General features: G+C 39.0%; 1 protein-coding gene across 2 annotated transcripts in view; it reads left to right on the forward strand.

The window, feature by feature from the left end:
• Positions 1-12,382, forward strand: part of LOC149155030 (short integuments 2, mitochondrial-like) — a 363,396-nt gene extending 351,014 nt beyond the window's left edge. For both annotated transcript variants that reach the window (XM_089443158.1, XM_089443159.1), the window contains exon 8: positions 11,710-12,382. In XM_089443158.1, coding sequence (XP_089299284.1) covers positions 11,710-11,958 — 249 coding nt within the window. In that variant the 3' untranslated portion in view covers positions 11,959-12,382. The remainder of the gene's footprint in view (positions 1-11,709) is intronic.
• The last annotated feature ends 2,135 nt before the right edge of the window (positions 12,383-14,517 follow it).

The raw sequence follows: 14,517 nt of genomic DNA on the forward strand, positions 1-14,517 counted from the left end.
TGTCATATGAATGATGTATGTATCAAAATGAATGATGAGGATGGATCAATGATTCAACTATCTATTTAATATTTTTATGCTTTCATTATTGAACAGTGAACAATGAATATGAACTTGAATTATATATATATATATACCTCGATGTCTCCCCGCACCCTCGAAATTTCCATAAAATTTGAGGGTACTCCCACACGTCCCCTCTGTGCGTCTCCCCGCACCGGAGTCTTGGTGGAACATTGTTTTATATATCTAGAAATTGTTTCATGCATTCTTGGCCAATAACAGAGCCTTTGCAGTTGTGCAATTGTTTTACTTTCACCAAAATGACCTAATATAAGAGAAGTATGTGCTTCTCTGATTATGTTAACTCTTTCAGTTTGTGGAATGCATAGCTTTCCCAAATGATACAAGAGTTGGTCCTTAACATAATAATCCAATTCTTCTACTTGTTTGCCATGACTTAAAGTTGCATATACATCTTTAAAATCTACATCTTGAGCATATTGTTCAGTGTAGCTTTCATGCATTACTGAGTTATGCTTAAGTATTGTAGATGCATTTATTCTTGGTCTAGATAACATATCTGCAACCTTATTGTGTATGCCCTTCTTATATCTGATGACAAGATGAAATTGTTGTAGAAAGCCCATCCACCTATAGTGTCTTGATTGCTGCAATTTAGTTTGTGAGTGCAAATACTGAAGTGGTTGATGATCTGTTTGGATGATTGTTTCTTAGCCCATTAAGTAATGTTTCCACTTTTTCACTCTGTACTAATGCATACAATTCTTTATCATATGTGGGATAATTAACTACTGCAGAATTAAATGTCTCAGAATGATAGCATATGGGTTTATCGTGTTGCATCAACACTGCTCCCATGGCATAGTCGCTGGCATCTATTTCAATCTCAAATGGACGTTGAAGATCTAGCAGTGCTAGTACTGGTGTTGTACTAATTTTTTTTCTTTTAAGGTGTCGAAGGTTTTTTGTTGTTTGCCTCCCCAATGAAACACCTTGTTCAATCCTGTTAAAGCATGTAAGGGGGCTACAATCAAGGAAAAGTCAGCAATAAATTTTCTCCAATATTGTGTTGCTCCTAGGAAACTCCTAACTTCTATAGCAGATTTGGGTTTAGGCCAGTTCACAATGACTTCGACCTTAAAGGGATCTATCTTCAATTCACCATCCCCTATAATATGACCCAAATAATTTAAAGACGTTTTGTCGAATTCACATTTTGACAATTTCACATAGAGATTTTCTTTTTTCAAAACATCTAAAGTTTGCTTTACATGTTTCAAATGTTCTTCCCATGTTTTACTGAAAACAAGAATGTCATCTAAATATACAATTACAAAATCATTAAAGTGGCAGGAGCATTAGTTAAGCCAAAAGGCATAACCAGCCATTCATACAGCCCTTGCTTTGTTTTGAAAGTAGTCTTCCATGCATCTTGTTCTACTACTCTGACCTAATGATAACCACTACGCAAGTCCAACTTGGAAAAGTAAATTGCTTCTTTCAGCTGATCTAATGGATCGTCAATGCGAGGAAGAGGATAACGATTCTTGATCGTTATTTTATTCAGTGCTCTGTAATCAATGCACATCCTCCACGAACCATCTTTCTTTCTCACCAACACTATTGGAGATCCACATGGTGATGTGCTTGGTCTTATGAACCCTTTATCGAGCAGCTCCTGTACCTGCTTCTTGATTTCTGCATTATCTAAAGCGGATAACCTGTACATTCCGATGTTAGGCAATGGAGCATCTTGCTGCAAATGAATATCATGTACTATTCCCTTTTGGGTGGTAGACCTTTAGGTTCCTGAAATAGGATATCATATTCTGAAACAACTTTAACTAAATCATCTTTTTGTTTAGCATCACAGCCTTCAAATACGTTGGTTTTATCAGGGTTTTTTTCCTTTACAACCATCAGTAAAAATTGCTTGCATGAATTTACAATTATTTTCATCTGCCATGAGTTTATGAGAGAATAGTTATTTTTGAGTTTATGAGCTCTTACAATATATTCTATTCCATCTTTAGTGAGTTGATACTTATTTTCAGCTCTATAGAATATGGTTTTTTAAAACAATACCACATATATCCAAGGGAACTATATCTAACTCAACCTCATCTACAAATGTTGACCCAAATGCAAACCTAAGTTTACATTGTTTAGTCACTTGTAGCTTTGTTTTATCACATACCCAACCTAATGGATATGGCTTCTTGTGAAGTGTGGTTAGTAATCCCAACTTCTTTACAATTGTTCAGAAATCAAGTTTACTTGTGATCCACTCTCAAATAAAGTGTCAATCTTTTGGTGCTTGGAAATAACTCTAATATGAAAAAGCTCATGCCTTTTCCTCTCATTATCTTCATTATCAATAGATTGTGCAGAATTACTTGTAGATGCTTCAGAATTTTTACCTTTTATACCTATGGCGTGACTGTTGTTTCATCACCTGAGTCTGATCCCAAATCTTTTTGAATAGCAGCAACAGTCTTCTTCTTCTTACCGCCGAACTTCTTGGGTTTCAGCTCCGGATGCAAAGACCAGCAGTGTTCATCATGTCCATCCTTTTTGCAGTGAGTGCATGAAGGTCTATCTTTTTGTACAGTGTTTGCCTTCCTCTCTTTCCATCTCAGCTTCTTATTTTCCTTGTTTTTGCTTGCAAAAGGTTTTGATGATCCCCCAATCTCTGGGTTCACATTCTTGCCTCTAGCCTCTAGATGTGTAGCCTGAACTAATACATCATCTAGGTAGTGGGGTTAAACATTAGAATTGTGTGTTTCAAATAGCTATGTAGACCACCTATATACTTCAACAAAGTTTCAAGTGAGTCTAGAGAAATGCCTAGAGTTAAAGCTCTTTTTCTAAATTCCTAGGTGTAGCTTTGTACACTTTGGCCCTTTAATTGGCGAAGAGTTTGCCAACTCATCGTTGCTTGCTACATATAAGTTAGAGGATAGAACTGTTTTTTAATGGCAGAAACAAATTCATTCCAGGTAGAAAGAATTTTACCATGCTTCTTCAAATCAGCTTGTGTCCTGCCTTCCCACCACACTAGTGCAGTTCCTCCAAGGCGAAGGCTAGCCAGCTGAATTTTTCTCCTTTCTGAATCAATGTTCTAATCCCTGCAATACACATCAATCTGTGTAATCCAGTTATCTAGCTTTTTTGCATTTAATTCTCCATCATAGATTGGCAAATCAAACTTTACATCTAATTTAATCAAATATGTTTTCTTCTTTTTCTTTTCAGGGCTAGAAGGAGGTGTTAGTGGAGGAGATGATGGAGGAGGCTCTTCCCCTTTCCCTTTGCCCTCTAGATGGGCATCTAGAGAAGGTTCCTCTACTCCTTTGCCTTGTTTGGGTGTTGAGGTGCTTTCACCTCGACCCTTCTTGAATTCTCGATACATCTCTTCCACCATGGCTCTCATGGTCATGAAACTGTCCATGAACTGAGATTCTGATTCCAATGGGACTTCTCCGGCCATTCTCCTCTGAGAGTAGACTCTTCCAATCTCTGGATTAGCCTCAACAAGTTCTCCTTCTCCTAGTTTGAGCTTTGACCTAGTTAGCATTCAACAATCCAGCACAAGCTTGTCTAACCTTAGCAAACCTAAAGCTTTGATACCACTTGATCTGAAAATGAAGATCTTAGATTACTTTTAAGGTATTACAGACTCATGTGCATGGATTTGCCTATGTTACTTAATGCAACGGATCGATAAGATTGCAAATAATATAGACAATTGAGCAGTTAGAGAAACATAATAGACAAACACACATAAACACAGCAAAATTAATATGGAGTTCACCCAAAACTCTTGGGCTACGTCTCCTGGTCCAGCCTTCAGTGATGACCTCTCTATTATGTCTTCAAGAGCAGAGTTTTACAAAATGTGAGCTCGAATTGAGTCTCAACACAACAGATACAAAACAGCAGGAGTTTTGCTTGAATCCCTCAAGCCTCTCTGAGTACACAGACTCTTTCTCTCACTCTCTGTCTCTGTGTTCTCTCTGTCTCAGCACTGCTTGTCTCTGTCTTCTGTCTTTTGTGGTTTTTAATCCAATCGGCGTTGTCTTTTCATTTCCTCTTCTGGGCTCTCTGGCTCCCGGCCTTTGTTCGCTCAAATCCCCCTCTGAGCATTAGCAATCATTGCTAAACGCCTTCAGGGACGGTGGCCACCTATTCTGTAACGGAAGGGACCATCGCGCCTTTGAAATCCCAAAAATGGTCGTTCTCTATTTACACAGAGAAATACTCTAAAACACGGGAAAATCCGCCAATCTGTCATTTATCGGACTTCAAAATTCATTAATTTTGCCCTATATTCCATCGAGTCGGCCTTTAAATCGTTATCGCAAGCCTCATAGGCACAAGTTCCTTTGTATTTGGGTTTATTGTTAAAAATCCCAAATACAAAGAAAATCCCGACAAATGGCTCATATCGGACTTGAAATGTTATATATTCGCATCTATAAGTTCCATCGGGTCCGGATATATATCGCATCGGGCGCATTTTGTTTATTTAACAAGAATGTGAAATACATAGAAAAACCCTGTTTCCAGATCTCAAAATATATCAAATATCACCCATAACCCCGTCGGGTCCGGCTATCGCAAGTCACCCTTGTTATCGGCCCCGCTCCTTTGTATTACTCTGATGCAATATTGCGATGCGATTATATCGCAATCGCATATCGCAAAGTCCCCGGGCCATTGGTAAGCGCTCCTTTGTATTGTGTCGACACGATATTGCGAGTTAACTTGGGTTGTCGATCTACGCGCTTGATCGATGGTCCTCGTTGGCTCGCGCTGATCGCTGTTGCAATAGTCATATGATAGCCTTTGATAGCCTTCGCCTGCCTTCGCCGGTTGCGATATGTCGATCGGATCTGGATCGTTGATCGACCAGATCTGATGGCTCATGTGCTTCGTTGTCCATGCCTCTGATAACTCTGTTTTTGGCCATTTCTTCATGTTTTTCTCTCCTGATAGTGTTTTCCGCCTTTTGTAAGGTTTTTCCTTATGCGATAGTTTTTTATTTTGAAGACTTAGAGGGTGTTTTGGACCCATTTTGGATCAAGGATGCCTTTTGGTTTACTCAATGTCAGATCTACTTTTCAAAGGGCCATGGATTTCACTTTCAGGGACTTCATTGGGAAAATCATGGAGATATACCAAGATGATCTTACTGTCGCTTCCAAAGAAAGAAAAGACCATTGCAAACACTTGAGGAAGGTATTTGAGAAATGTAGACAATACAACATATCCCTCAATCCAAAAAAATCTATCTTTGATGTCGACAAAGGTAAATTGCTTGGGCATGTGGTGTCTAAGGATGGGATTAGCATCGACCCTGAATGAATCCAAGTAATCAAAGATATCCCTCCCCCAAAGGACCAAGGTGCCCTTAGATCTTTCTTCGGAAAAATCAATTTTGTAAGAAGATTCATACCCAATTTCACTAAGATCATGAAACCCATGAATGACCTCTTAAAGAAAGGCACTCCCTACATATGGGATCATGCGAAGAATAGTGCTTTTGAAGAAATTAAAGAAAGAATCGCCTCTGCCCCTATCCTTGCCAGTCCTGATTATGCCAAGGATTTCATTATTTATTCATTCGCCTCTGAAGACACTATTGTTGGCATACTCATGCAAAAGGATGATGAAGGAAGAGAGAGACCCATAGCATTTATGAGTAAACCACTTCGAGATGTTGAGACAAGATACACAATCATTGAAAAGCAAGCTTATGCCCTTGTCAAGTCTCTCAAGTATTTTAGAACATATGTAGGATACAAGATATGTGCATATGTCCCTTACCCCATCGTAAGAGATGTGTTATTATAGACTGACTTCCTTGGGTATAGAGGGAAGTGGGTGACCAAAATCCAAGAATATGACCTTGATATTCGTCCCAAGAAAATGATCAAAGGTCAAGGCTTGGTTGAGATGTTGACTGAAAATAATTACAAAGCCATTAAAGAAGGGGAAAAGGAGCAAGTATGTGTCACCTTTGTTGAACTTGAAGGTGACGATTGGTATAAGGACATCATTTACTACTTGCGCAATCTGTTGCCCCCCCCAACCTTACTGATCACAAAAGGAGAGCCATGAGATTGAAGGCATCTAAGTTCTATTTGACCCAAGATGGCCTGAGTTGGATGAGCCCTAATGGAGTAATCCTCTAATGCATTAGTAGGGAAGAATCTGAAAAACTAATAAAAGAATTCCATGCTAGGTTTTGTGGAGGACATTACGCCGCTAGAAGCACTACTCACAAGATCCTGAGGGTTGGCTACTATTGGTCGACCATTTTTGCTAACACATTGAACATTGTAAAAAGATGCCAACCATGGCAATTGTTTGCTAGAAAACAACAACTCGTTTCCATGCCTTTAAGAAATGTTGTTGTGGATGCGCCCTTCCAACAATGGGGCTTGGATTTCATTGGTGAATTCAAGGATAACTCAAGCCATGGGTATAGGTGGATTCTCACAACTACTAACTATTTCACCAAATGGGTTGAGGATATGCCATCTAAGAAAGCAACTGATCAGGTAGTTATGGACTTCCTTGAGGACAAAATTATTACCAGGTTTGATGTCTCCGCCAAAATTGTTACTAACAATGCTAAGGTGTTTGACTCCGTGGCTTTAACATCCCTGTGTACTAAATATAGTATAATATTGTCGCATTTGTCTAACTATTATCCTCAAGGAAATGGCCAAGTTGAGTCGAGCAATAAGAACCTTGTAAAGATAATCAGGTGAACTATTGCGGAACACAAAAGGGATTGGGATAGCAAGATTGAGTACGCTTTATGGGTTGATCGAACAACTGTGAAGGAATCAACTAGGTTTAGTCCATTTCAATTGGTCTATGGTTCTGGGGCCAAATTGCCTATCCAACTCTAGTTGCCAACCCTAGAATGCCTAAAAGATTTCCTCGACCAGCAAGATGCCATACAAGCTCATATTGACCAAATTATTGAGGCCGGTGAAAATAGAAGGAAAGCCCTTGGTCGCAGTCACGATAAAATGAAAGTTTCTTTTGATAAACATGTTCGAAATAAAGCCTTCAAACTCGATGACCTTGTGCTTTTGTGGGATAAAAGGAGGGAGAATCCTGGCATTCATAAGAAATGGGATAACTTGTGGATAGGCCCATACAAGATAGTTGATATAGCAGGAATGAACTCTTACCATCTGGAGACTCTCGAGGGGGAGTCCATTCCTCTCCTTGTGAATGGGCAACTCCTTAAAGAGTACTACCCTAAAGGCACTTGACATGGTATTATATGCATGTTAGAGTAGGATGCATTGCATGCTCATTTCCTCATTAGAACTAACATCATGTGATATTTTCATGATAGATTAGTTGCATTTAGATTAAACTTGCATTTTTATGTTCTTGTTGATTTTATGGTCTAATACTAAAGCATGAGTGATCATAAGACACCACAAAAACATGTTGCCCCATGTGCTTGGTCTTTGATATGTGCTGGTAACAGGTCTATGGTACCAAGAGATTGTTGGTGTTCTCATGACCTCCCATTCAAATAGCTTCACGCACCTCCCCGAGAGCTCATGTCCCAGTTGGAACCGGATGTTACCCACCACCTATGAGTAGTGTATATGAGAGAAAACTTTTCTCATAGATGGTCCTCAGTCAGCAGCCAGCAGCCACTAGATAGCTCGATGTGCCATTATCTCGGCCACCTGAGCCAACCATGTGGTCCTTTGCCCACTTGTTATGATTGTATGTTTGAAGGTGGGCCTCCTGAACTAGAAGGTATGACTTTTCATTGGTATAGTTGAGTAATTTTTCTTACTTGTCATGGGAAATTTGGGCCATGGATTGGTGGGGGGATTCGGCGGAAGGAGTGGGCTAGGTATGTACTCTTGTCTCCACTGCCCGATTTCGTGGTTAACCTTGTATCCTAATCCCATGGGATCTCCTTTAGTGGCCATTAGCTTTAGGGTTGGCACTACATGGGAAATCCCAATTTTGGTTGGATGGTCCCGCTTCTCGACACCACACCATATACATCACTCCCTTCGACTCATTTTAGCCCCATTCATGTCTTTTCCCATCCAAGTCCACATGTGTCCACTGGGTCCACATATGGTTAGCCTTCCCCCTGCCCTTGTCCACGCCTTGGGTCAGGCCTGGAACGATGCCCAAAGGTTGATGTAGCTAAAAGAAAAGAAAAAGCATAGTTTGGCCACTCTCAACAGGAAATGTACCACAAAATGCAAAAGATGGTCGGGACATACAAATTTAGCACGTGGGCAAAAGCCAAACATGAGCTTTACCCCTTATCCATGGCTACCACCTTGGTTCCTATGGGCCCTAGATGAGCCCCCTCCATCATAAAGGAACCCATGATTGTTCCAACCCCTGGTGGGTGATGAATTGCCCCATCTTTAGGGGGTATCTATTGCTATATACCACACAACATGCTCTCATCCCTTGGAGCCCTGAGCAATTATGAAGAAAAATCAATCAAAGGCAAAAGGCATATGAAGAAGGGTGGAAAAACAAAGGTCAAGGTAACTCATGTACCACGATTTTCTCTCTCCCACACTCGTATACCCAGATGTGGGCTTCCCTTTATCATAGCTACCCTTACACCACAACATGTGGTCTAGATGATTCCCCTGATCCCCACTCTGTTCCATCACTTTATCATTTGCCACCTACCACTTGAGGGATGTACCTTGGACATGTCACCCCCTTTAAAGGATGAAACCACCTAATAGGGTCCTTGGTTAACCCCTTACTGAGCCCGGAGACATTTGTACATGCCAAAACCCGCTATGGAAGGGCATGCCACCATGAAGTACCCCATTGATTCCATGACCTGTAAGATCTTTTACTTAATTATTCTAATGATTTGTTGTATTGGAAGGTAAGGGGACGCATTGGATCTTATGCAGGATTGCAGGTGGGTCCCCATTTGGGTCTTGGTCTCCCTATACGGTGTCCTAGCCTTATAGAGGGCCACATTGGCACTTGTAGGGTGAGCGTTGAGACCCATCGGCCTCCACCATAGCAGAGGGTACTTCATGGACCCCCAGTACCACTCATTGATTGCTCGTGTTCCACCTTTTGGATGAGGATGATGCACCTGGTTCACCATGCCCAGTCGGCTCTGTACTTGCACCATACATTGGGCAGATGTTCCAAGGTCTAGAGGATGTCTCTTGTTGCAGAGGGAGGGCTTACATCATCATCCTAGCCCTTACAAATGGTCTACAGGCACTTTCGATCCACTTGGAGACCCATGAGGATGTCCTTGTGCCCCCACACCCACTTGGGAGCACCACAAGTTCTTGCTTGGAAAACAAGGGGCCAACCCCTTGTCTACTATGTTGGGAGTCCATTTTCACATCATGGCACCCCTTGGACTTCATTAGGCTTCTTCAAAGGCCCAACGACTCATTATGTTGATCATTCTGCCCTCTTGAGAGGCTTATCTTTATGTTATTGAGCTATTTGGTGGGCTTGTCACCAAAAGTATTGTTATTATGCACATTATTTTATTTTAGGGGCATTATTAGTCCAAATTAGGCCATTCGAATTCATTAGAGATTGTATAAATAGATGAGAGGTGATTCATTCTCTCATCATCACTTGGATTTGGGTCTTAGTAGCTTCTTGAGAATTTCACATTCCCTTTTGGAGGAGGATTTTGGATGTTATGGATGAATTTTGATGTTTGGATATCTCTCTCTTGTCTTGGAGCTTCATTATTGGCATAATTTGGTGATTGGATATACTCTTTTACACATGTAAGTAATATTTTCATGTCTATTCTTGTTATTTGCTTTAATACATGAATGTTGTTGGGATTTTCACTATACTAGGTCTGAAATTTACTACTTTTCTTATGCGAAATTGTGGAAATTTAATCTTTTGTAATGTTGCATCATCTCATGTATCATGTATGAAAGAGTGAATGTTCCTAGAGATTGTTTCTATTGAACACATCTTGATAAGTCATAAATTATTGCAAATTGAAGTATAAATTCTTCTAGCAGTTGTTCTCATGCCCTAATTGCCATGCGAAGTTGTCTAGAAGGCTCCTTGATTGGGTGTAGTTCCTCTAAATCATAAATTTCATCTTGACTCCATCTTCCCCAAAGGATAAGGCACTAATCCTTCCATAGGTGATCATTTTCAAAGAGAATTTCTCTCACCTTCCCCCCTTTTTCTAGGCCTAGCCTCCATAGGTCACCTAGGGCATCACTTTTCTCACGATTTAGCCATCAAAAGAATTTGATCCCTTTCCCACAACTGCGTTGGTGTATCCTCTAGCAGCCCTCCAAATTTCACAAAATTTTGACAGTGGGATCTTGAGGTATTTCAAGCCCTAACTCGAAGATCAATTTTTGCCCATGGTTTCCCATTGGCTAGTGACCTCATGGAGATCATAGCATTAAATCATCAAAAGAAGATTCTTTCTTTGATCCTCTTCCCTTCCCTAATTAGGTCAAGTATATACTTGGTTGACCAACTCCATACCCTTGACCTAATTTTGGGTCCACTTGACCCTTTGTGGTTCCACAACCTTTTGACTCCAATTCCACAAAGATCACTTAGAAGCCAAGCATTCATAGGGCCTTTTGAGTCTAGGGGCTTCCTTGATAAGATATATTCTCAAACCCTAACCTCAAAGACCCTCTTAGCCCTTCCTAGAGAGCCTATCACCTTGCTTCTAAAGCAAGTAACCCATCTCATTGAGTCTCTCTTGTGAATAGGCCTAGGAATCACCATATATTCTCGAGATTCCATCATATCAGGTCTCTCACATCGGTGAAAGTCTATAAAGAGCAAAGAGCCTTAGTTGAGGTGACAGTGGGCTATTGCTCCATCATTTCCATTGACCTAGTAGTTGCTCTATAGGATCCCCTACTAATTTGAGCAATAACAGTGACCATGACAATGATGCTGCTTTTGATGATGATAATTGATGAGCTACCTACTACCTTGTAGTAGTTTTGTATTTGCCGTTGCAATTGCTACTTACCTATGTAACACATTTTCATTTTGATGACTTAAAGAGAAAACTGCAGTTTCTTGCCTTTCTCCTAATGGATCATTGATGAATCTGTCACAATTGTATTTGTATGCATAATGTTACATTTTACAACTTACAAATTTTAAATGTAGAATCTAGATCTATGTTTGAATTTGTATCATGAATAAGAATTTGTGTAAGAAATATATATATATATATGTAACATGTCCTGCGTATCCTATTGTGGGGGGTCTACATGTCCCCATGTCAGGTAACTTTGGTCCCACAGCAAATGCATGATTTCTGTATTTTGCATTAATGTGCACATTTATGAATATTAACAAGGTGTCATGTAAGTTATTTTACACAGCTCAATGCAGGACTATTGGAACTGCTAAACATCATTAGTGCTATATTGAAGTATCCATGTGTCAGATTGGTGAATGCCATTATAAATCGTATGGGTGACCTTAAGTAATCTAGCATTTACAAAAGCTGGTATTTGTTCAAAAGTAGCTAATCCACGTGCATATGCATTTTCATTTTCATTTACAGGTTAGCAGACCTGGGTGTATGAATGTGAAAAGAATTTTGCTTCATATGTAAATTACTATTCTTGAAGACAACTGAATCTCTGATTTCTGTTTTGCTAGGATAATGTTGTATTTGATGTTCGTAGAGCCCTCTATAAGACATTTGCAGCATTTGAAAATGATCTAGAAAAGGAAGATGGCCTCGAAAATCTAATAAATACCCAACTTGCTGCCTTACAAAGGGCTTTCAGAATATCCGATGACAGTGAAAGAAGGAAAACTACTAGGAAGGTATTGAACCTTTATAGAATTGGGCGACTTGGTCATTACACATTAGATACAGTACCTGAAAATTTTCCATCAACATAAGGTCGTTTATATGATCATGAGATGTATCATTATCAAAGGTATCAATCTATTATTTACTGACTTACTCTGACCAGACAGACAAGAAATACGGCAGTGCTATTGTAGAATGAAGAAAGCTGAGTATTAGAGCTTATTGTCACCAAGTATACTGTACTACGGCAATTCACAGGCAAAATTTTAGTAGATTCTCTGATAAAATATCATTGTTCATTGCATACAATTGTTAGGGGGAATCTGTGTCTGTCAGCATTGTACTGTATTGCACCAATGTAAGAATATAATTTATGTCCTGTTGTGGTGGGCATCTCATCTGGAGACTATCATTAGATGTGGAGAATGTAACAGACTGACTTAGGTTATACCAACAGGTGTTCCAAAAAGTTGATGTATAGTGTAAATGGATCTAGCTTTGGCGTTGCGATTAGCATTCTTAAAGTACTTGGTAATAGAAGTTACTAATAGAATTCAGTCTGCTCCTATGGGTCAAGAGGTTAATAGGCTGTCTAAAGGGGTTTATTGTAAAATATCATGAAGTCTTTTGACCATTTTTTGTAACCTTCAGCACTCCGTTTTATAAAGATTCCAAACAAAATTTGGACATAGATTGATGGTGTCAGTTGAAGCAGATAATAAGTTCGGCATGTTAATTGGAGGCTCTGCAAAGGGGGATATTTATTTCGATTTGTAGAGGCTAAGCCCTGCTGCTTGCTATTTGTGACCTTATCATGGCCATTTCAAAATTATCTTAGGTCGAAGCATGAATATTATAAATGGGGAAAATTAGAAAATGTCAAGGTCGAAGCATGAATATATAACTTGTCCAGAAATTTTCTCTATCTAAAAAAAGAAGAAAGGAAAAGCTTAATGATCCGTTTGAATTGTAATAGTTTGATGCCTGCATTTTGTGCTTTAGGATGTAAGTGCGCTGCAGCTATTATCTGGCAATTTTCTCTATCTGAAAAAAGGAAGGGACAAGCTTAATGATCCGTTTGAATTGTAATAGTTTGATGCCTGCATTTTGTGCTTCAGGATGTAAGTGCACTGCAGCTATTATCTGGCTGTGGGATGATAAGTATTAAGGTGTTAAGAACCTAGTTCTTTTATAGATGACAGAACTAAGCTGCATGCATTGGGTCTTATTGGAAGCATACACGATATCTGAATGTTTAAATAGCCAAATGAAATGGGTGCTTCTTATTGCCTTTTTCCTCTCCTTTTGTCATGATAGAGTTTGTCCCTACAACATAGTATGGAGTCTACCTTGCCTTTTTCTTCTCCTTTTGTCATGATAGAGTTTTGTCCCTACAACATAGTACAGGGCCTATCCATTTAGGTTCACCCTTATATCAGGCTTTTGATTTTGATCATTCTTTACTTTGTCTTGAATAGATTTTCTAAGCACTCAATTGTTATTTTGTATTGTATTACTTGAAATTTTATTAACATACTTTGGTCACTCAAAGAGCACTAATATAGCTTTTTTCATTTCATTTTTCCAATCATAAATAAAAGTAAGGTTCTTGTTCCATTTTACATTCCAATAATGATTTAAACCTACCATATTAACACATGTAAGGCAAATGGTCTTAACCATCTAAGTTGGACACGTCTTTTTAGTATTCCCCACTTATAGATATGCTCATTCATGTACTTGAACAGTGAACTAAATAATTATTAAGTGATATATCAATTTTTACTTTTTTTTAATAAAACAATATTTTGAATATTAATATAAGAAATGTTCATATTTGGCATTTCATAAAAAGAGAGTGGAAGCAACCACAACAAGCTAATTCGAAACAAAGTAATACTTACTACAAAAATTGGTCAAGATCATACCAAATCCAAAACTGCCTCTTGGGCATACAATAATGCAAAAAGCAATGTAGGTGGGAGAAAGCCATAAATAAAAATAGAGTTGAGTTTCTCTCAAATAACCAAAAGCACAAACATCAATAATCTAGGTTGATGCAATGTGACTTGCTTAAGGTGTTTGTAACATCCTTGGGAGTGGGTTTCCAATCATCATTCATTGGCTGTAGTTTTGGGATGCTAGGCCCCCAGTCTTCATCACTCAATCTCCTAGAAGTTTCTTTTAAAAAAAGTGGAATGGGCAAACCACAAAAGCTTACCATTATGTTATTGCAACACAAGGTGCCCATTGTGGTATCCTTCTCTCCTATCATAAACATTACAACCTACTTTGCGGTTTGGGATTGCATAACATCGCTAAGAGTCCTATAATAGGTTAAGGGTTGGAGAGTCAATGTGTAACCCCTTGTTCATTGTGTTAGTAGCAACCAACCCTTGCACCCCTATTCCAAAAAAAATCCTTATAAAGATGGTACAGGTGCACCACTTTCAATTATATCATTTAAACTTGCAAAATGAAGTGCTCATACAAATTGACACATATTAAAGAGTTGGAGAATTTTTTCATACATTATGCATTTATTAAAAATGCCATCATTTTGTTTCTTCAAAATGGGAAAGGGAAGTCCAATTCTTATTAGTTCCCACCATATTCAAGGCCACAAGAACCATCATCAAATCTCTATG

This window comes from Pinus tabuliformis, chromosome 9 (assembly GCF_031772625.1).
Source record: "Pinus tabuliformis cultivar Carrire ecotype Pingquan chromosome 9, CPIR1, whole genome shotgun sequence".
Classification (NCBI taxonomy): domain Eukaryota; kingdom Viridiplantae; phylum Streptophyta; class Pinopsida; order Pinales; family Pinaceae; genus Pinus; species Pinus tabuliformis.